The following is a 24,257-nucleotide window of genomic DNA, read 5'->3' as shown; positions in this document are numbered from 1 at the left end:
GGTTTTAAAACTACCGTATTGATGATATTTCGTTATTATAGTGAATAGCGGCGGGTCTTAATGAAGATGCCGATACAAGTGGAACCGATATAATATGATATCGGGATTTGAATTTGAATTGGGAATATTATTATTATCATCATCTATATTATATAGTACAGTAAGTGTGATATAAAGGGTTGGCGGTGTTTTGAGTACTTTGTTTATGTTTATGTGGCTGGATGCATGTGTGTATCTGGCAGTGCGCCACACATGTGCTACGGCCACGTGGGTCCTCGAGCGTGACGTCATATCATTGATAGAGGCGCCCACATGCACGCATGCAACCCGCACATATAACACGAGACCAACTTTTACTACATATCTTGTGTTACTGTTACTGTTACTGTTACTATTTTAGATTTATCTATTTTTATTTATTCACTCAATATTTCACAGCAGTCACTTAATTGTGCAATCATTTTAATTATTGATTAATTTCATAATTTCTTTAAAATATTTTTAATCCAATAATAATAATCACGACATAAGAATCAAAATCAATTAGCAGGCTTATATTCAAAGCAAACAACTTAGCAAACACAAATATTTATAATTGATACAAAGTAACAAAAAATTTCAATTAACTGCGTTACAGAGGCATGCAACTTGTTTTATTAGCATTATCTATACCAGTATCTTAGTAAGCCATCTAATTACCGATGATTCAAACAACTATTTTCCCTTCACCTCAATTCTTCAAGAAAATTCTTCCATCAGCATCAATATCAACATCACTCTGGCATTACCTGTACCAGTAACAGCAACAGCACCCCATTGCCGTTAAATCCATCAATTTAATACATTAAACATGACGCAATTGCCATAATATACTTAATGTAATCAATGCGATTCGCGCGGGTCTAATATCATACACCTTTCAGCCCATTTATCGACACAGTCGTAGTAATAGATAACTATAAATACATATGAGTACTGCGGAAGCAGTACCCATTAAAGAAGTTCTAGATTTTTAATTTATTTTATCATTAAAATACCAAATTAATACTTAATTCAAACAAGCTACGGATTTATATGAAAATCATTAGTAAGAATGATAATGAGGGATGTGCATGAAAGTGATAAAAGATAAATAAAGGAATGCATGTATGGTTAAAAATAAATTACGGTATGCAGACATTTAGTCGTCATGATTTAGATAAAACAATCTATTATACCCTAGTTGTTGATGCATGTAATTTTATAAAAATGACCGATAATAGATAGAAGATGATAATTTGAATAAATGATAAAGATAAAAATGATAGCAGCATAGGTGAGGGTATTTATGTAAAAGAACAATGGATTATTTTAGCTTGGATGAAATATAAAAGATTTAATAACGTCAGTGTAGGCGTATACTGTACATAAATAATAAATATAGGTGTTTGTAAATGTATATGTATATATTTGTAAGAGAGACTGTAATGTAAGGATATGGATTGTGCAAAGTTGTATGGTATCCTCTCACCTATCGTGCATTCTATTCCCTCACGGCGTTTAATTCTCCCAATGCATAGCTTACTGAGTAGAGTACCGATGTAGATGCGAGCAACAAGTATAGCCAAAGACGAATGAAAGAGTCTCGACAAACTTTATAATACTTGTCTTCTTTGCGGAGATACAATATTGCATCGCATTGCATTCGGTTTTAAGGATAGAAGCATCGCACGACTCTCTTTACGAGAAGAGGTATACTATTAGACATTACCCACTCTTGAATTCCATTTGTATTTGTATGTATAATATTATATGTATGTTTCTATACCATCATGTCATGTAATGGTGAAATGTAACTCTCAGTACCAGCACAGATGCTTTTGCTCTAAACTGTACTTATACATATATATATTATATATATATAGTGTAGTTTTATGTGTATATAGAGATAATATTCGCGATGTAATGGAGAACGGCACCGTTTATACAACCGCCGTGTTCCCCATGTGATTCGGCACGCTTTTTCGCTGATGATGTTTAAGTTGCTATTTCTCTATATTATATTGACTTTTATTCTCTTATTCCACTCGTTTTATCTGTAGTGTTACATGCTTTTAGCTACTCTCTGACTGCTGGCATCTGGCTGGCGTTTAACGCGCGCTCTTTCTCGTGGGAGCCAAACACCGTTTATGAAAGACATCACTGAGATGGTTTAATGAGTTGCCGAAGGCGCGGGATCAGGTTAAACCTTTGGGCTAATTTTTTTTTATTCTTAACGTTGTACTGACCTTACTCACTCTTAATTCAAATTGTTTATCCATTCTTTTCTTTCAATTATAACGCAAGTATTGATCTCATTTTTCTTGCTAAAATGAGCGCGTGAGAGATTGAGAGTAGTTCGATTTTTTTTTTTTTTTTGAAAAATTAGGTTGATTGAATAAATAAATTGAATATGATTATGATGCAGGAAACACAAAGAGAGAAATGACGAGTTATTATAAGTTGATTATATCCGGGAAAGCCGGCGTGTGGCGAAAGGAAATTCAGTAAATGATGTTGATGAGGATATAAATGAACCGTGTGTGAATTTAGTGTATTGATGTGTGAATAAGGTAAGTTTGTATTAATATGTGTCTCTTGTGTGCTTTGACCAGATAGCTAAACTTCCGGATGTTTACTATCAAGCAAAAGAGTATCACAACGAGCTCGCGGATGAGAGCATGAGGCGCTCAGAAGGGAATATATATATGATGTATTAAATAATTGTGTGATTTTATAATATAAAATTCATGACTAAGTTGAAGTTGGTTAGTATCGAAATATATCGAAATATCGAAAAAATATGGTCCCCGATTCCTTATTGGTCGAAATTAAGGCGCGCGCGTATGCGCGCAATTTGAATTCCTAGTATACATGAATGAGCATGGTATAAGAAGAGTTGGGAGTAAAGTAAAGTGTGTAAAGAAAAAAAATGTAAAAGAGAAAAGAGATGGGTTTGAGGAATAAGAACCGGAACATACAAGTAAGCAAAGTGTGTTTACTTTTCATAATCAAATTTAGTGGTGTTTAACAACTATGAACAGCTTGAGACATTCATAATTGAATTAGCCTCAAGGAACGCTAAACGGAGGCGAGTCCAAGACGGTGTTTTAACTCTAAAAGCCTAGACTTTATCGTGAGAGTTTTTGCTCTACTCCAGCTTACTCTATGTCCAACTGGATACATAATATAATTAATATAATAATAAAAATAAATGATAATAGCAAGTAAAGAAACAATTTAAGGGCTCGAGCTTACGGTTTATGACTCGTGTGTTTTGTTTAATTTTGCTGGGATTTTGTTAGATGGTGGATTAGAGATAGTAACGGAAACCGAGGTTTAGTACGGAATAAAAATAATGTTTCAGTTAAAGAGTTTAATTGGTGGAAAATAGTCGGGGATTGAGGTTATTTATAGAGAGAGGAGGGAATTAAAAAAATGTTTGAAGAGAGGACAGAGGAGATGAGTGATGTAAAAAAATTAGGATGAGAATAAAAAAGAGATAATTTAATGGTTGCTGGCACTTGATGTTAATGAAGATGATTGAGGCAGGATGGAACCTCTTGTATGTCCACAAACGAGTTTAAAAAGTTATGAAATATGTTTGTATATATATTTATAGGTGTTCATGTACATATGTGTGAGTGTGTTTATATATATAAACATTTAAAAGGAGGAGTAGGAGTAGGAGAAGGAGAGCCCACTAGAGAACATCTTCAATAAGTACTTGAACGTTTTAATGTACTCGTTTATCTTACGGTACACATCAGGTACTAGAGAGAGTTAAGAGTTTAACATCGCACAATTAACTTGCGTCTTTGTTCGAGCAACAGCCGAGTCAGCCGTAGCCACGGGTTACGGGTTTATATAAAACCCTTGGGGTATGTGTTTACGCTAGGGCTTATGTATTTATTTGGCTTAAAATATAATAATATTATGTTTATGTATTATGTATGGTATATAAGAGACAAGAGACAAGAAAGGAGAAATGAGGAAAAGAGAATGGATGATAATATGAGAGGAGGTGAAATGAGATCCCTGAACAGACGATTGCACAACGCGCATGCACACAACACGGGTGACAGGATGTGTTGTCGGATATGCGTGTTTAGGACATGTGTCTCGTCGAAAACAAGGTAGAAGGGGGCCAAGGAGGAACAACAATCTTGACCGAGGTATTTTGGAATGAATGATGCTCAGTCTTTGGAACGAGACTGAATTGCTGAAGAGCAAGAATACGTAACCCGACTAACGAGCGTACGATCGTCGGAGCGGAAATTATAAGTCCTATTTTCTCTGCTTCAAAAGCTTGCTGCTGTGCTGGTTTGGTCGAACTTATATACTACCGATCCAGACCCAGACAAGCCGGCATTTTCACGTTTAACTACCCTGGAATATTCTACGCGCTCCAGAGAATCATCTGCTATTTCAGTACTATATGGCATTTCAATACGAATAAAACATGATTTTTATTTTCGAAAATTTTATACCACTCCGAGTTTTTTTTTTTTCTGCTTTTTATAGGCTTTTAGTATTCTCGGGTATTTTTATAAATAGTTTTAGGTTTGGAAACTATTTTGTTTTTATTGTGTTACAAGTTTTTTGTAAAGATTTATGGGAATATTTTTAGCATTCATAGAAATGGAATAAATTGTTTTGGTGTTTTTTAGGTTTAAATTTAAATAACACAGACAGACAATAATGATAATAATAGTAGAAAAATTTTTCTTTGGACGTGTTTATGATTTCTTGGGGTCTGAGGAGATCTAAATAAAAATTTAGAACATTAATGAGTGTTTTATTTGATGAATGATTAATAAAAATAATTATAGTAGACACTTACCGTCCATCTGAATGTGAAATGAAGCTGAAGTGTGACAGGTTCAATAAGAGTAAATGTATTTTGTCCAAGCACCTGACTAGATACGTTGCCAAAGCTACAGGAGCCGATGGCTGTTACATTTGACTGATACTCTTTAAGACACAGCCAAAAAGCTGTTGTGCAAGTTTGAGAACAAGGGGGAAAACCACCCCGTCCGCCGGAGTCACGTCCCCCACCGCAACAACGACCGTCCACCAGTGTGCCCCTGTTGTTTGTTAACGACAGTATCTGCACCTCGAAATATCCGCTACCGGTTGTCGCCTGTCAAACATTAAACACAATAATTATATCCTTTATGTCTACAGCCATCATAAACATACAATTACCGAGCCAAGCATAATATATGTTTATGTATGCTTAAAAAACTATATATATAGATATACAGATACAGATATAGATATAGATAGTACAGTAATTGTAATTGTATATTAGGAACGTAAAAAAAACTCCAAACAACCTGGCGAGCTTTCGAATTATCATTAAATCCGGCACGTGATGATATTCTTATTTTTTAGTGATTCAATATTTTTAATCCTTCCATAGATTAATTTAAAACTCGCAAGAAAGATCCCACGTTTTCTAATTGCCAGGCAAAACGATGTTTGACCGGTTAAGCAATTATGGAATAGAAAAAAAAGGCACTTGATTAGCGAGTCTTATAATGGCCTGTGGTTTATACAAGTCTAATGACTATGACAAAGAGTCACGTGACATATTATATTAAAAGAGAGATCAAATTAAATTAAATAAATAATTATAGTAAATAATACTATCAAGATATTGAGTGGGTTATTATTCATTTTTTTATTGGCCTTTTTTAATTATTATCATCATCACTGATTGACCACCAACGTCAATGCTCTATACATTATACATATTTAAAAAAAGTGTGTCGTAGTAAAAATTAAATCCAAAATTTTTAATTAAAATATTTCCTTATAATTCTTACGATAGAAAATTCAAAATCATCAATTTGTGATTAACCAATTAAAATTTATTATCATTATTATAATTAAATAAAAAAGAATAAAAATCGTTTCTTATTTTCTGCAAGTGATTAATTTTAGATTAGTTTAAAATCTCGGCTGCATTTATTAACATTTAATTAAGAAAAAATGATGTGAGCCGAGCCGAGAATACAAACTCGAGTACGGTTTCGAAATAGCTTAATATACTCCTATCATATCCGTAATTTTGTTTTATTTTAGTGGTGAATTCTCTAGTCGTCTCGATTAGGACTAAACATGTAGATATATATGTATATATCTGCGTTTCCCGTTATTCGGTTTACGCGAGTTCATGTGGGTTACCCACACATACGTATATAAATAAACATATATTTAAAGTGTATTCATTGAACAGAGTAAAAGACTAGAGACTAAGGACTACGGAGTGGAGACCAGAGACTACTAAATAGATATACGGAGTTGAGGTAGAGAGGTATCCCCGCATCAGCAACTAACTTTTAAAACGATAAAACTCTTTCGGAATACCACCATCCTATGTATATTGAGTCGCGGTTTTATATATAAACATCAGTACTGTAGTACTGTATGTAGATAATACTTAAAACTCTTATATAGAGTCAGAGTTAAGTTGGACTCGCAGAGTACCAAGCACATAATATAATATGCACGAGCAACTTACATAGCCTACATAATTGCCGTAGAGGAGAGTGTAAGATCGAAGGTAGAAAGCGCAGCTAGAGGATCGTCTGCTGGCCTTTGCTTTTCACCACAAAGCCAATATATATATACATATATAATATAAATAAAATAAAATAAAGAAGGATATATATTTACTTCCTCTCCTTATTCTCATTCTCTTTTAAATTTATATACATATATATTGTAAGTCAGTTTTACTATATAAGTTATATAAGGTGATGGGTGATATACCCTCATTTAACGAACCAGTGACATTTCCCCGAGGCCGAGAGTTGAGCTTATACTCAAGTAATTGAAACGACCGTGGGTATATCGACAGGATCGATCATGTACTAGAGAGTTTCCACGCTTATTATCATCACTATATATATATAAATATATAAATATATAAATATTAATATAAATATATTAAAACATTTATATAAAACAAAAAATATAATCGCACGCTCTTTTTCACGTAATTTTTATTTATATTAACATACAAATCAATTATGATGTTTGTATGTATGTTTTTAAAAATACTAAAGGTGAATATATAAATATTAATGAAATTTTTTCTAATGGATGAATAATTTCAATTAGTAATAGTAATAATTATTATTAACAATGATATAATACTTTGAAAAGTTTATTTTTATGCAAGATTTTATTTAGATAAAAGTAAATTCCATGAATTATTTATTACTCAAAATAATTATTTTAATAGTTGTGTAATTTTTAGTAATTGCTTTTCTTTATTTTATTTTTTTTTTTTTTTAATGAATGTTGACGTTTTTTTCGGTGATGAAAAATTCGCTCTGGGGAGATTAAAAGGTCACGACAATTTTTGTATTAATGACGATAAATTTATCACTTTAAGCCTCGAGTGTTTTGACATTTTATAAATTCAATGTTTTTGTATCTTACATTAAATATAAATATTGGAGTGATTGTATTTATTATAATTATAAAGTTATATAAATTTATATCATTAACTCTAATAACGCATTTTCATCTAATTAAATAAAAGTAACGATGACTGTTCGATTGTGGTTTATTTAAAGAACGTTAAAAAATAAAAATATCTCCGTCGTAATTATCCCGCTTTAACGTCTTATCTTTGAGAAGTCGTATAATTAGAAAATGTACGCGCTAATGTAGATAAGAGAAAAGCTTCTAATTGAATTTAACGGATCTCATGGCAGGTTCCATGTCCGATATAAATTTCTTGTAGATTTTTTTTTTATTTATTTATTTAACAAACTACTAATTCTCATAGGCTCTTCTCGGCAGTGTACATACCTGGTACATAGTGAGGCAATAATGAGATTTTATGCCGATACTGCTATACATAACACTGAGCTATTAGCTGTTAATTTTATTTTACATCTCATATTTTTAAAACTTTTATTGCTTTATTGCAAGTAATTAAATAACATACACCTACAAAACGAAAGAAATAATTTATTGGGATTGTGACTGGGACGGCACGTGTGATGTTGCTGTTAAGAGATCTCCATTAACTCTCATTTCTCATTTTGGAAAGTAATAAGTTGAGTTTTAACTCCATACAACCATATACATACCATACTCAGTCCAACAACTTAATATTCGCTCAAGTTAACGCGTATGTCCACATTTAGATCCCAGATCTCTCAGCAAACAGAAAGACTAAAATGTTAATCGCTGAGTAATCGAACGTGCTCGACCAACACGACAAAAATTACCAATAACACATAACAGAGGAGCTTAAGTTTGTACAACTGAACAAAAATAGTTAATCAAATAACAAAAGATCAAAGAAACAAAAAATAATGAAGTGAAATAATGTAAAATAAAAGGAAGAATAACTAAATACTATTTGAAGTTTTCATAGTCTCCTCACGTGTTCAAGTCGAATTACAGAACAGAAAAGAATGACTCTTAGTATCGCTGTGTGATGTTATGTTTTCAGTACGGTAATATAAAATAAAAGACGAGGAATAACGATCCATGAACTGTTTTGTATACTGTAAACATTATATTCTATTCTTCCAAATTCATGAATGTGTAAAGCTCAAATCGGTGACAACACGCGATGAATTTTTTACGACAACCAAATTTCAAATTTTAACGTAACATTGGGCAATATAATCCTGGATTTATTATTATCGTATTTTTGTCTGTATATTGTATGATATTGTACATTTAAATGGTTAGGGAAAATGGCCCATTGAATTTTTATTGCTTCAGTATATAAAATAAATTATCGAGACGCACAACAATTTTTTTTTTATCGGAATAATAAAAGTGAAATCAACTACAAATTAATTATAAAAAAAATTTAATTAACTAGCAAGTGCTAGAAAGCTTTTTTTTTTTTTACAAATCATTACTCTTTTAGCGTAATAAAAATTCATTACTCGCTTTTAATGAACCAATAAAAAAGTATTAGCGATAAAAAATTCCTAAGTATTATTATACTTATAATTATAATTATATAGTTATTTACATATCGTGCAGTAGCGGTAAAAAGTGAAACAAGTTGCCTTAAAAAAAAAAAAAAAAAAAAAAGTAACTAAATAATAACAAATTTATTAGCCTCGTTAAATGTATGATAAATACACATCTATATATGTAGAGAGAAGACAAATCCATAAACTACTGTCGTGGAATATAAATCATTACGAAGAGTGAGTTTCTCACGCGATGAGGATGCATAAGCAATTCGTTCCGGGCAGTTCGTCAATTGATTTCCGGACTGGAGTCACCAACGACGTTTATATACGCGATTTATCCATGGGTCGCATATAAACATTATTTCTTACAATGATAATAACGTACTCCAGGGCGCTGTTGTTTATACCACACCGTGTGATATGCTGCATCTTACTACCCACAGAACATAACTTAGAAGTACTCGTAGACACTAATAACAACAGCAACAAGTACAAACACAAGCACATGCGTGTAAAGATAAAAATAAAAATAAAAATACATTTATATTATTTATATCTGGTATCTGTGGATGCTAAGTAAAAGAAGAAGACGCGAATAAGTAAGGGAGTTTGTTGTAGAAGCGTTGCCAGCGAAGAATAGGCTTTCCTTTCCGCATAGTCAAGGTGCAGCGAGCCATACCTACTCGCTAGTTTCATTCGCTTATATACGTGGAACTTACCGTGGAGTTAATATGAATAATTTGTTGGAACAAAAAAGACCCGTCCAGCATAATCTTGAACGAGTCTACCGTGTCCTCCTCCTCCTCATCCTACTTCTACATCTACTTATACTCCCTCGCTGCCTCCACCTTCACCCGCATCTTTTTTGTCTCTATTTTTTATTTAACTTCTGCTACTTGTACTCGTCTCATCTCTGTCATAAATAATTTTTTTAATCTCTCCACAATATACAATTCCCTTTTATTCTAACTAAACAACGAGGCATTTTAAAACGCGTGAAAGTTTTATTCGTGGAATTTAAAATTCAATAAAAGAAATGAATGTACGTGTGTCTATGATGCACATAAATTTATTGTATCGTATGTGTAAAAGCAATAAATATAATTTATAATATTATATGATATGATGAATGATAATGTCTTTTTTTAAATGCTTTCAGGTAAATTATTTACGAGATGTAATTGTTCGAGGATTTTTGGATGGTACCAATCTTAAACATCAGAATAAGTTTCAGGAGATCTGAAGACAAAATTAGCTGGTTGGAGCTAGGTGAGTTTGAATTGATAATTGAAAATTGAAAATTAAAAATTAGTGTGTAAGGAAATGAATGCACCGAGTTGTGTAGATTTTTAAATAATGTATTAACTACACGTGATTCACACGAAACCCACGCTAAATTCGCGTGAGCAATGAGGCAGCTGCAAGAGTAGAGCTTCAATCAAATTATTATAATCGTTATAGACGACTGGACAGAGCGAAAGGAAGAGAACGAAATATAATAAAGATAAAATGAAAAAAAAAAAAAAATAAGTAAAGAATGAAAATAATAATGATAATGATAATAAATATAAAGAAGAAGACGGGGTTCGGAAGAGCGAGGCGGGCTCTGGAGGTCGAAAGAGATCGGAACGTCGTTCCAATTCTCCTGGCTCTTATTATCTTAATCTGACGAGAGCTGACCACTGTCATGTATGTAATATATGTGTATATAGGTATATCCAGTATATATATGGTTATCGAGTGTGTCTTATTGCGAGTCCCGTGTTGTAAGCTTTAATTTTTTGTATACGTCCAATGGTAAAATGTTTAATTTAATTAAATTGACACATACGTACACAGGCTCCGGTAGGTACGTCCGTGAATTTTTGAATATAAAATCATGTCATTTTTTTATCGAGGAATAGTATGTAAAAAATTATATTCTTGATTCGCTTGATATTTATTCGAATTTTATTTAAATTTGCCGTGAGAAATTAAAAGTTTTTTTTTTTTTTTTTATAAAACAAAATTATTGATCGTTTTCAAAAGAAAAAAAATTCTTGATTTAATAACAAAGTAAAATAATTACTGTAGTTTTAATTAGTTTCTCCGTTTATCGTTTATCGCCGATTGTCTCATAAATTAGAGACGGACAGTGAGTTCAAATCGAAAATAGCTCCGCGAAATAGTCTGCGTTGTTTAAAAAAAAGATAATAAATATATATAAATAAACCGAAATACAAAATAAGTAAAAAAGGGATGAACGGCTGGGAGAAAAAAATAAACGACGCTCGTAAGTTTTATCTTCTCTGCTCCAAACTCGTCGCAGGTAGTAATTACCAGTGGCCGCTACCTGCCGGAGTGAAATAGACCTGCCGAACGCCATTTAATTTTATATCATGTGGTACATGTACATATATATGTGTATATGTGTATGTTTTATATATTCTTCCTCTAAATTGTGTGTCGGAGTACGTGTGAGTGTAGCGACTAATATATAATCTAATCCTAGGCTTGTGCTAGTCGCACGTGTAGACTGCTTCACTCAATAACCGCTTAAACGGGTTACTCCAACCACATATAAAATATATAATATATAATATACAATATATAATATATATGTATGGATCTTTTCGATTCCATATATACACCAGCTTCTTTACTGTATACTATATGTTATATACTGTCTTGACTGGTGGCAAAACCTATACTTAATATTTACTATATGGGCATCGATTCGATGTGAACTCACCGCCTTCGAGCTTCGAGCCATTGCTAAATTACTTAAATAATTAAAAATTCCGGCTTAACGAGATGCGTGGGAAGTTATAATCGAGATAAAGATTTACTTGTGTGATTTGTTACGTGATGTTAATGACATACGCGTCACTGCTATTAATTTTTGCATACACGAATGACGACTACCGCCGATTTAATGTGATATTTTTTTTTTCTTATTTTGATATTCAAGAAAACAACAACAGAAATAAAAAAAAAATAATATAGCAAAAAATAGTCGCTTAATGAAATAGTTGCATGAAGACGATTCTTGGGTACGCCTACGTGTTTTAGAAGGGTGTAATTGTGGTTTATAAAAAACTTACTGCGCTGGACGAATGACACTTTTGCGGTCAATTTGTTCTGGTTCATTAATCTTAATATCTTCTTCAGTAGACGGTGAAAAATTAATTCCAAAAGTAGCTTTACATTATAAAATATAAAAATTATTATTATTACTATATTATTGAAAATAATAAGCTGTCTTTAAATTTGAAACGAAATTCTCATGCTTAAATATAAAATTGTAGATTTAATTTAAAAATGTCTCAATACAAAATTAACTTGTTAATTTAAATACACGATACGATAAGAACAGAATTCATTACTAAAATTATCACGTATTCACTTTAAATTAACACCTAATTTATATTAATTTTAAAAAAATATGCAAAATTTAAATTACAAAGTTACGCGCGCGGTGTATAATAAAAATAAAAATAATTAAAAAAAAAAAATATTTAAGAAGAAAACGATTCTTGTCTCATGATATCTCGTGGCAAAAAAGAAAGGTGGATAATTTTCAATATAATAAACATACTTGCGAGTTGCGAGGGAAATTGAGTTTGCTGGGTAATGAGCCTGCCCCTTTTTCACCCGGTTTAATGAACTCATTTCTGGCGCCGTTATCAGGGCCATTATGGACGAGTTATACTGTGGCTTTATATTCGCGTATAATGTTATAATAATCTGAGTGCATATTTAATAATAATAACAATAATAACAATGATATTAATAAAAATAAAAATAATCAAGGTGTATGATTATATCGGGAATCTCGTGTGAGATTATTGCGTAAATGGTGCACGTAAACAGACGGTGAGATGACGATGACGGTGAAGTTGATGGTGATGACGATACTCTTCCATTCTTCAGATTATGCCCATGGGCAGCTCACTCTATTACCGTAATATATATATATATATATATATATATATATATATATATATATATATATATATATATATATATATATATATATATATATAACAAGGCGCAAAGTGTCGTATAAATAAATTAAAAGGCGGGTAACGAGGTAGAGTAGTAGGGACGATCACATAATATAAACCGAGTGGATCTCAGCACAGAGCACTCGGCACGCGGATAATGAGACGCTTGTTTGATCGCGATTGTGTAGTTAAGTGTGTATGTATACATTACGCCCCTATATATCTTACGATCATTACCCGAGGGCGATGTAGAGTGAGTCAGGCTACTGCTCGGTCTCTGCTTGCCGATGTTGGGTATATGCTATATAGTAAACAGGGAAATATTAAGATCAATCTCAGTCCCTAGCGATGACATGCTTTTTTTCTTCTCCTCCTTTATCCATATTTTTTTGCATCGGCTTAACTGACTCGTGGGTAACCATGTAATAATTTTTATAATCACAATTATCTCCCAGAGGATCATTTTGAGTATTTTGAGTCCAAAAATTAATTAACGAGGCTTGCAGTTTATTTACTTTTTTTTTTATAATTGAGACTTTATGATTATGAACATTATATGAGCTGGTTACTTTTTTTATGTTAGTTACGGTACTTTTATGAATGAAAACACTGACTTGTTTAATTTTTATAGGCTTAAATTTTTTTGAGAATTAAATTTCAATTATTTGATTTGAATTTTTATTGTGCAAAACTTTTTAATGTCTCTAATTTATTAAATTTTTTTTTTTAGTAATTACTTACGTATAAGTCATTGGAATTATGTAATTTAAATCAATGCTCGGCATAGAATAGCAGTTGGAAGATAATAAATTTATAAGTAAATTAAATTATATTCATAATTGATTGTTTTAAATCAGAACAATCATTCTCGATTTGATCCGTCATTCAAGTCAGCATGTTGTATTATAGAATAAGGAGTCGTTTCAAAACCAGAAGCTTCAATAATTGATTCGTTAACAGCTACCCAAGTAGCCATACGTCTAGCGCTTTCGTAAGCACAGTGTGTGGCTCCCATGATATGTGCTTTGCAAGTGTTATATATAACTTTGTTATCATCAGACCAGCCTAAATTCTCTAATACGGCTATCGGTTGGCGATCACCGATCAATTCTGTCAATATAGCTTTAGCTTTTAGGGTACACACATAAATACCGGTGGTTTTGAATAAGTCGTCAATGATTGCGGGTATTATAGCATTAAACTCCGTGACACCATACTCCCATGCAATTCCATGCTCGGGAAATCGTTCTATATAAGTTTCTTGAAAATCGGGGTCTAATAATTTCCATGAATATGGTGGTCCGAAAGTGTAATGTGATGAATACCAATAACCATCTTCACTTTGAAATACATTCCACATGGCAAATTCTTTTAGTGCAAATGTATTATTTGGCAAATCGTATGTTATAAAATCAACAGTAACAATCATTTTTGTTTTTTTACAACACTGATTTTATTTATATGATACTCGTTTGCTTCTAATATATATGACTAAATGATTAAAAAAAATTATTTTTCATTCTAAAGAATGTAACATTTTTTTCTGTACAAACTTTATTTCTGTTGACTAATTAATGACTTTGCGTCATTAATTAATTCGTGTGACTAATATTTTAAATTGTAAAACGATAAATTTTTCAAGACTTTTCTGAATAATTTTAAAGCTTATATATAAAAACTGAAATATGTCATAAAATATATAATTGGTCACGGTTTGACGTAAATCCACTTGAATTGTCAAGTAAATTAGACATGACAAGTAATAAATAACCCTTACGAACGTAAGTAGATCGCGAAATAAAAAAAAATTAGAGAGTTAAACATTATGACTAATGTCCTCAATCAAATAATGTTTTGTTTGGTATTCGGCGGAAGGTTAAAAGTTACCTGGCAAAACTCACTGACATACTTATTTTTTTTGGTTCTTATTTTCAACAATGAAACGCAATACCAAGCAAATCAGCCACGACCGCGTTTCACTGCACCTGCTTCAAATGCGGTTACAATAAAATCTTTGTCATATTTTTATATCGTTAAACTTTTTACTTAAATTACCGCTTTGTACTTCTCTTAACCGCTAATATTCATCATACTAATATATTAATTCTATGCTATCAACTCTAAAGTACTTGTTCATATAATATGATAATAATTTTCCAGTACATTTAAAATAGTATAGTATATAATGAACAATCCAGCCTACAACGGTACATAAATTAGACCTTGCACTTTTAATTAAAATACCTGGCCATATATTATCCGACTCGATAAATAAATTATCGAATACTTTATTAACTTGAGAATTTATTCTGGGAACTCGTAAACTGTAGGAAGACGAGAGTTAAGACTGAAAGGAAGAATGAAAGCCTATTGTATTGCATAGTGTTTTTTTATTATTTTATTTGTGTTGTATTGGTTGTGTCTGGAGCTAAAAATCCTGTCTAGTTTTTAGGAGGTCGCACCTGTTTATTTTCTCAGATAAATATATATGACAATTGACCATTCGAGAAATAATATTATCCTAGAAAAAACTAGACTCGAGTTAAGTCCAGTCTGAAAAAGTCAAAGTCTGGCATATAAGTACATATATTAAGAGCAAAAAAAGGAATCAAGAGTTTAAAGATTTAAGCACACCAGTGAAGCTAAATAACAAAGCCAAAGTTAAGTCGTGAGCAACAAGAAGAAGGGCCCAGTAATTTTTACAGTGAGTTCGCGTGACCGGTGTCTAAACGTTGTACCTTCCCGCCCATAAGACTGTAAGACTGCGCTGCTGTTGATGCTGATGCTCCTGCTTCTGCTGGTTCTACTGCTTCCACAGCATTATATCCCGTCTTCCGTATTTCTGAGGATTCTCGTCTAATTCGCTGCACGCTAGACCCACCAACGGGACCACAACCTTTGCGAAAACAACATTTAGCGTCTTAAAACTTTCTTTCCTTTGATAGTTTTTTTGTTCTTGTTCTTCTTTTATTATTAATATTCCCGCAAAACAGCTTTTAAAATCTCCACCTGATCCTAAACTCGAAGAAAATTAAAAACAGCATTTACATGCAAAAGTTTACCGTTTAATGATCCCAGTTTCTTTACCCGATCAGAATATTTTATTATACATATATAAATGAAAAAAAAAAAAAAAAATTAAAAATTAAAACACGTGTGGCACTCGGGGACTGCCTGCCACGGTAAAGCTATTGCATAGCTTTTTTTATCAACTTATGCAATTATAATTATTTGTTTATTTTATTCATGCAGTATTAAGCTATTTTTTTTTCTTTGATATTAATTTAAGTTACACTTTTTGAGCGTGGTGACCGATAAGAAAACAAATTTTTTTCTTTTATTGAATAAATGAGAAGTTAATATTGTTCAAAATATTTTTATTATCTTACAAAATTTATATTCATAAATTTGAAGTTGTTGGCTGTGAAATTGATTTTCTTGTAGCGTTACATTTTCTATATTTTCAACAGCCCTACATTGCACGACATTCTTTTCATTACTGTCCAATTTTTGTGTTTTCCTGTGAAAAAAATGAAGAAATCGTAAAGTTGAATAATATTAAGGCATATATTACAATTTGTTTTTAAATATTATTATTAAATCAAATTACATATCCACGTAAGATTTTTCTGCATTACGTTGACGAAATTTCCTTTGACGTTCAGCATTTGATTTTGGTACTGGTTTTTTTATTTTTTTTTCATTTTTCTTCAAATCTTTCTGACGCTGATAATATGCTCTTTGACGTTCACAATTTCTTTTTCTTTTCAGCTCTTTAAGTATTTCTTCTCTATAAAACGAAAATAGCTAGGTATAAATAATAGGTATAAATAATTAGGTATAAATAGTGTAATTACATACCAAAACAATTATTCATTCAAAAAATTTGAACAAAAAAAACGATACTTTTAAGAGTTTGATCATCGGATTTCGCGCGATGAACATTTATATAGATATAAAATATCATATATACTTTCTCTGTGCGGCATTAATGTGTATTACCTATACACAAAAAACAAAGGTACTAAATTAAGATCGCTCATTTTAATATCAAATATTTTTAGGTTATTTTTATAGCAGTATTATATATAAATTCAAAAAATACTGCCTTTGTGATTATAATAAAATTTATGTATATAGAGTACTCACTCATTTTCTTTCACTATTTTTTCATCACTTTCTTCATTAATAAATGCACTTTGTTTATTCATATTCAAAACAATTTGTACACAAATTTTACGCGTACAGCTATTCACTGTTGTACATAGATGATAGATACCTATACAGTGTAGACTCTACACGCATACGTATAGTCGCACGCACACAAACACCGTGCCGAAGTCTACCGAACTGAAACGACGTTAGACGATTGTTAGGTTTTTTTCGTTACGGAATTTCTTGGTTCGGTCGCCGCGCTCAAAGCCCGCGATAAAAGCTATGCAATAGCTTAAAAAAGATAAATATAAAGAAACAACTTTTTAAATTTCCATTTAAATATTCCCAAAGCACGTTAAAGTCTTAATCATCGGCATTATTATGTAAATTATAAACAAGTGATGAAAGGAGAAAAATAAAAAGCGAATGCGCATTGTCAAGAAGAACTCAAGTGTCTAATGTACAATTTATATATTTGTAATTTAACTTTTTTTTTTGTATTCATTCAAGCACACAAGGTGCGACACACCACAACGCAGGGTAATATTTATACGTGTACGTGTATACTTGTTAGAGAGTGAAAGAGAATTAAGTATAAGTGTGTACGGTGGGAAATATCGTCTTTATTATTACGAACATGTGTGACGTGTCCGACAGAGTTGTCGTCGCGTGGATTATTATATTGGTTGTATTGAGTAGAGTATATACACCGTATACACCATATACACCATAAAGACCCGACTGGTGTTGAATTGAGTTGTGTGTGTGTGTGTGTGTGTGTGTGTGTGTGTGTGTGTGTGTGTGTGTGTGTGTGTGTGTGTGTGTGTGTGTGTGTGTGTGTGTGTGGTATTGAATCAGAGAGCGTGCTCGTATCCAAGGTGTGACTCACAAGGGCTGAAGTAATTCTCGTGGGAGAAGGTGCTCATTGACAGATATTGCTCATATGTGTTTACAAGCTTCATACTAATATAAATATATACGTATAAAACTTCAACTCTGTAGACAGCAGACTCGATTATTGTATAAAGGTTGAAGAAAATAAAAAGTAAAATATAGTCATTAAAAGAGAAAGAAAATCTGATTGATTCCGAGAAGTTTGCAACAGATTTGCCAAGGCGTGTACGGCTTTATATTCCGTTGATAGTTTTTTGCAACACGGTTAAATAAAAGTATTCGGTAGATCTCGCACCCTGTCAGCGGGAATCCAACTTTATGGTTCCTTTTCCCGTGACTGGGGTCTCTTTCGCTTCACTCATGTATCCTTGCCAGTAAACAAACTCGGTGGTTCTCTGTCGTCCTCAGAAACCCCCGTCTATCGTGACCAATCACCGAATTAAAGAGCTCTACTCTGCAAAAGGGAACAAAATGAACTGAAAGAGAGAGGGAGAGAGAATGCGGTGCGATTCATCGCGAGGGCACGTCCGCCTCGGGTAATTAAGCCGCCACGGTAAAGGATGAATTATTACTCGCCTGCCGATAAAATTGCTAAAAAGAAAAGAGAAGAAATAACGTATAGAGATAAAGATTGAAAGCTTTAAGAAGCTACGGGGGTATTATATATAGCATATAGGTATGTATGTTGGTACGTTAATACGAGCTGTGGATGCTGATGAGAAGAGCCCTTGATCATCAGAATGAGCGAGAGCCAAGTAAAGGTGGAAGATGCAAAAAGATGAGAAGCGCAAGGGCATTTGAATAAAGAGTTTCCAGGCTTAAACGATACGGGGTATGGGATGCAGCATTGCCAGCACAAGAGAAACAAGGAGATCGATCTGAATTACTTGAGCACGTCGTAACGGATTCACGATAATTATTGTCCGGCATCCTGCAATTTAAAGTTGAATACTTAAAGCTCTCGTTCATCGTCGTCCGTCGTTTTAAACCTGATGGCTCTCTGGGCTCCGTATATATCCTCAGACTACTCTGTCGAGAGTATCGAGAAGTGGACGACAACTGGAGTACAGGACAACGATCTACCGCCACCGCGGAAGTTAAATATATATATACATATATATGCATGGATAGATAGATATTTATATACCGGCATGAGCCATGACTTTTCTTATTTACGTCTTTTAGTTAACTTTACTAGTGATTCTAGTCCATGTATCCTTATAATGCTTGCTATCTGCTTCTTGAAACAACAACTGTACGTATGTACTACTAAAACAACTTGAGAAATTCCGTTTATGTATACATATCTTTTGAGAGCAGCGACTAATAGCGACTGTTACTCTTGGGTATTGAACGGCTAAACAACAACAGCAACAGCAACAACAAAAAGAGAAACAAGAATGAGAAGACGAAGAGAAGAGCGGACGGAAAATCGCGATGCCCACGCTATACTACTTCTATTCAATTACCGACCACCGGGCTCTTCGATCCACCGTAAAATCCCTCTTAATTAAAGTCCAGTGAGACCGGTACATAAATGTACTATGTGCTAGATGGTAACATCATCAGAGTTTACTTATAGAATTACTTAGTTGTTGGCTGTTGCATGTGTAGGCGGTCTAATGAAAATTACTCAAGCTGTATTTTACATTATTGTGAATTCCCAATAAATATACCCGGGACTTTTTAGCCTGACTTTTGTATACTATACACTACATCACAGATTACAGATTGCAAGATAAATTACAGCCTTTTATTGTTTTGTAAAATCAAAAATATCTTAACAACACTTTGTCACTTTCGATCCTTGTCCATTGTTCTCACTACTCTGTCACCGTGGGTTTAGCATCCTGCTTAACGCTGTTTTGTAGGTGAAAATATTGAAATTATTATTCGATTGTTTTGTAGTCTGCTATTCTTTCATTTTTTTCATCGAAGGTTTATTTTACTCGAGTTGATTAATTGATTGGCTTTTTTACCTCTGATGATTGCGTGTTATGCAATAAAGGTATTACTGAATGAAGACGGACGGTTAAATTAATGTATTTCCATCATATCATTTTATTTTATTTCTTTGTTACTCAAGCTTGGTGAAGAGTGGCATAAACAATGCTTTTCTTATATTATTATATTATTAGTATACGACTTTGAAAGCATCCGACAATACGTTAACCGTTTATCTGGAGAGTTATTCACAGAATGGTTTAATAACACACTAGAATAAATGTTTGTGAGAGAAATAGTGGCAAATGTTTTTGTAGGATAATGTCTAATATAGGATGTAGAATACATTATGTTGTTATTCGAAAATATCTAGTCGCTTAAACGCCGATCATAACTCGCTCGCAACTAAAAACTATTTTATATTTCTGCATCAACAGATATTACACGAACATGCGTTTATTTTGCTATAAAAATTTCAACTCTTAACATTTATATATATATTAGAATATGAATAGAAGAAGAGTGAGTTATTTTTATTCATCACTTAAGTTAAAGTTTTAATAATTATGTTCAACAGTGTTGCCCATTTTATGAATATAATTAAAATATAATACATTTAAGAGTTTAAAGTCTAAAGTCTAGTAAATATATGGTTCTAGCGTAAAGCTGTATTATGTGTAGTCCCGCTTATTTATTGTAGTGTATTAAATATATTTAATACGATAATAAAAAAATGAAATGGTGGGTTATTTTCACCATGACACAGAGAGTATGGAGGAGTCTGATGTAGCTCGACAGCTCGTTAATTTTATGGGTTTTAAGCGATGTATTCCGCGTGGCTGTCCGTCACATGAGAGAAAGTTTCCACCGGAATATAATAATGAGGAAGAAGACTCGTCTATTGCTTTTTGCTTTTACAGGCTTACTGATCCTCCGTAGGAAAGATTCGATCCTTGTTGTAGTAGCCGAGCTGGTTGCTTTATTTACATTTGAATTTGTATTTGTATTCGTGTTTGTAGAGATACTTTACTGGTACGGAGAAGGATTTTGTTACTGATCTTGCATGAAGATTATATTCGTTCAATCGAATCGCCGATCGCTGTCTTAGAAAGTTATTCATCTTTTTTAACCATTTTTTTTTTTACGCGCAGTCTATTTCAACATTTTTTAACGCGGATATTTACTGGAATTTCTCAGGCTGAGGAAAAAATAGGCTTTGAATAATGTTTAGGCTAGTTGTTAAGTGTTTGAAAATCGATTTAGAACTCTGATATTTTAAACATTCATTTTAATGATCCATAAATTTATCAGTAATTAATAAATTTCTTAATAGAATTTTTCCGTACATAAACTTTAGTAATTTATTGATGAAATTAAATGTTTTAATATTTTTAATTAATGTCGAAAAATTTTTCACTCATAAACTAAGATGTAAGGTATTGATAAAAAAATACTGCAAGAAACTTTTAATAATAACAAATGATTCGCTGATAAAGACATAGAAACTTATAAACTTTTCCATTGTATACTTTTTAAAGTTAACCAGCTTTTAAACAAGTTTGCTTACTGCAAAAAATTTGCAGAGTCGATGATTTTATATTCATTCGATCCCTCGGGAGTGAAACTAACTATCAAGAATTCAAAAACTATGAAAAATTGAATTACAGTTTGGTAAAGTTAGATCGAAATGTTTTTACTCAAGTTGAAAGGAGACTTCTGTGAACCGAAAAACTAAAAATTCACAATTTGCTCCAATTTACTGATGATTTGTACATTTAATAATGAAAAATAAATAAACGCTCTGAAAAATTTGTTGGATGAGAAAAATACCGGTGTATGTATACAAACATAAAACGTATTATTATAACCCATAATTCAGGTACAATTGCTTGAGTGTACAACTCGTGAGCCAACGGGTTATGAAATTGAATAGACTAGTCCCCCACAATGAAAAATAATAATGACAATAAAAAAATTTCTACAAAAGCTAAAATACAATAAAGAGTAAAAAAGATTAAGTATAAGTATAAAGTATACCTGTATGAGGTGGGCAAAAAACAGGACGTAAGCAGCGGCAGCCCTCATGGCTTCCCTCGTGAATCTCGCGACTACCGCATCACCACACTTGCCTCACCTCTGTTTTATTCAGCCACTTTGTCACACACAAAGTGCAACAACGGCTATTCCAACAATCAAAACTCGATGTATAATATTATATTCTCACTCCTTATTTTAAAATCCACAGTATAATTTTATATCATCTAAATATGTATCCTCGTCATACACAATGCGTTTAAATCCACTATTATATATTATATTATATTATATGGATCCTGATTAACCACTCACTTTATCACAATAATTAAGATAATAATTATTATTATTACTTTTATAAAATTTATTTTTAAATAATCATTTAAATACACTCGACTACAAATCACTAGTTCTCACATGATAAAACAATAACACATCCAAATAAATAAAAAATAATAATAAATAAAGACAGTACTTGGTCTTTATCGTGACTTTCGTACAATTAATATAAATAATTGCTAAATATTTTAAAAACAAAAGGGTGTCACGTTGGCTCGACAGGTGAATTACCACACAAACTTTTGTTACAATACATATACAATAAAATGTATATGTAATGTATGTCCGTTATAATAATACGTACTCGAACTAAAAATTAAAAAACTTTTATTTACTTTTATCCACAACAATTATTTAACAATTTATCCAGCACACAAAGAGATAAACACACACACAATGAACGATAAAACAAAAAGACGAGCACTTTTAATCGTATAATTGGAATAAAATGTCGTTTCTTATTTTCGCACGTCAACAGTACAGCCAAGACGACTGTTTTGTATCCTCGCCGACAATTTTGCGTCTTTCTTGGGATGGAACGCGTTTAATTATCTCCCAAGCTCAAGCCCGAGTAGTCCAAGTGTTACTTTACTTAACGTTTTTTTTACAATTTGCAATAAACTGGTGGCTCACAGACACAGCACACTAAACTCAGGTCGGTAAAAAAGGCCAAGTAAGCCCTGTAATTGATGGACATTTAAGGACTATGCTCTTTTATGCACAAGTTACTTTTTTAGCTCCAAAAAACACGTGCGATCACCACGTGCTTTTCTTATTTTATTTCACTTCAATTGATCAATAAATAATTTAATTAAAGATTTGTTATTACAAGTACAAATAACAATTCAAATAACAATAAATAGTTTATTATTCCCAAAATTGACTGATGTAATCACGAGGTGCGGCCAAGTTGCCGGTTGTAAGACGATGCATCCGACGCGACGTGAGCATGTGCATGGAAAATCTCGTCGCCAATTCTCTCCCACGACCTGCTGGCTTTATCACTTGCTTCGCTTACATTTTTTCTCTTGTGTCGTCGCGCATTGCCGGTTAAACGACGGCACAGCCTCCAGGCTCCACTCAAGAGAGAGTTATTCGGATTAACCTACAAATAGTCCTTTCCGCAATTGTCGCTCTCTGATAAAACATTAACACCAAAAATCGATAAAAGCTCACAGTATTTTTCAATGAAAATCAAAGTTTTTTAAATTTAAAGCGAAATAATATCGGAGCTTTAAAAAAATAGACACCCCCGAAGTTAGAAAAAATAGACAACAGAGGTTGTCGACCGTTTATTGAAGATCTCTTGCGTAGCACACACCTGGAACTTCTTCTTGTTCCTCTTCTTCTTATTCCTTCTACTCTTTCTACCCATCCACGGCGTCCTTGCCGCGGGGACTGTGGCAAATAATCGACTTATGATTTTAAACTCCTTTTTCACTCATAAATATATTTATTCACCTCATCTCGTCTCATCTGAGCGATACACACATTTTTCTGAATCAACAATCACTCCAAATAATAAAATTCACCAAAACTGATAAACCAAAACAAACCAACAGTAGAGTCAGCTTGTCAATAAATTATTTATAAAAAATAAATTTAAGAAACAGTTTTATTTATAATTTTATCGGCACAATAAATTATTTCCGCGATGGCAAGTTAATGCACGAAGGTATTCCACTTGATATTTATTTGAAAAGTGTACACGCGCGCGAATAAACTTTTTGAGTTTGTAAAAGCTCGGGCACTTGCTTTGAGTACACGTGAGTCGGTTGCTTCGGGGATACTGAGCTAGAGCCGCGGGCCGGCCTTCAGGCCTCCCCCCCTATTCTCGCGGCCCCTACTCTGGTGCCCTCGTCCTCTTCACGTTATGTGGACGACGAGAAAAAGATAAAGAGAAAGAGCCTGAGGAAGAGAG

The 24,257-nt window shown here is 32.7% G+C and overlaps 3 protein-coding genes and 1 long non-coding RNA gene across 5 annotated transcripts in view; 1 reads left to right on the top strand and 3 right to left on the bottom strand.

Annotated features, from left to right (window-relative positions):
* The window catches only part of Ser (protein serrate), a 39,489-nt gene extending 15,243 nt beyond the window's left edge, over window positions 1-24,246 (bottom strand). The window contains exons 1-2 of the mRNA XM_074248190.1: window positions 22,001-24,246; window positions 4,862-5,161 (exon numbers count right to left, since the gene is read on the bottom strand). Coding sequence (XP_074104291.1) covers window positions 4,862-5,161; window positions 22,001-22,048 — 348 coding nt within the window. The 5' untranslated portion in view covers window positions 22,049-24,246. The remainder of the gene's footprint in view (window positions 1-4,861; window positions 5,162-22,000) is intronic.
* LOC141530835 (uncharacterized) overlaps window positions 1-24,257 on the top strand; it is an 83,822-nt gene that overhangs the window by 23,225 nt on the left and 36,340 nt on the right. The window contains exon 3 of the long non-coding RNA XR_012479809.1: window positions 10,144-10,253. This is a non-coding gene — a long non-coding RNA (uncharacterized LOC141530835). The remainder of the gene's footprint in view (window positions 1-10,143; window positions 10,254-24,257) is intronic.
* LOC141530699 (uncharacterized) lies at window positions 13,039-14,463 on the bottom strand. Its single transcript, XM_074247968.1, has one exon. It carries the CDS (start codon window positions 14,397-14,399, stop codon window positions 13,833-13,835), a length of 567 nt encoding a protein of 188 aa, XP_074104069.1. The 5' UTR covers window positions 14,400-14,463; the 3' UTR covers window positions 13,039-13,832.
* Window positions 16,308-17,784, bottom strand: LOC141531022 (uncharacterized). Of its 2 annotated transcripts, XR_012479847.1 has the most exons (4): window positions 17,120-17,780; window positions 16,832-16,972; window positions 16,581-16,760; window positions 16,310-16,490 (listed from the first exon to the last, which is right to left on the bottom strand). XR_012479847.1 is itself a non-coding variant. In XM_074248488.1 (3 exons), the coding sequence occupies exons 1-3, from the start codon at window positions 17,179-17,181 to the stop codon at window positions 16,337-16,339; spliced, it is 396 nt and encodes a 131-aa protein (XP_074104589.1). In that variant the 5' UTR covers window positions 17,182-17,784; the 3' UTR covers window positions 16,308-16,336. The 2 variants fall into 2 exon arrangements, 1 of the variants encoding a protein (XP_074104589.1); XM_074248488.1 differs by lacking the exon at window positions 16,832-16,972 and having other exon boundaries at window positions 16,308-16,490; window positions 17,120-17,784.

This window comes from Cotesia typhae, unplaced genomic scaffold, assembly GCF_013202065.1.
Source record: "Cotesia typhae breed Kobodo isofemale line unplaced genomic scaffold, CoteBio_Ctyphae contig_5, whole genome shotgun sequence".
NCBI lineage: Eukaryota > Metazoa > Arthropoda > Insecta > Hymenoptera > Braconidae > Cotesia > Cotesia typhae.
Note: the sequence above shows the minus strand (reverse complement) of the source record. Positions and strands in the feature narration are given on the sequence as shown.

Coding starts and splice junctions, on each gene's coding strand:
- LOC141530699 (XM_074247968.1), bottom strand. CDS start 14,399: ATGATTGTTACTGTTGATTTTATAACATACGATTTGCCAAATAATACA.
- LOC141531022 (XM_074248488.1), bottom strand. CDS start 17,181: ATGAATAAACAAAGTGCATTTATTAATGAAGAAAGTGATGAAAAAATA. Junction 16,761..17,119: donor AAAATAGTGAAAGAAAATGA/GTGAGTACTCTA, acceptor TTCGTTTTATAG/AGAAGAAATACTTAAAGAGC. Junction 16,491..16,580: donor GAAAAATCTTACGTGGATAT/GTAATTTGATTT, acceptor TTTTTTTCACAG/GAAAACACAAAAATTGGACA.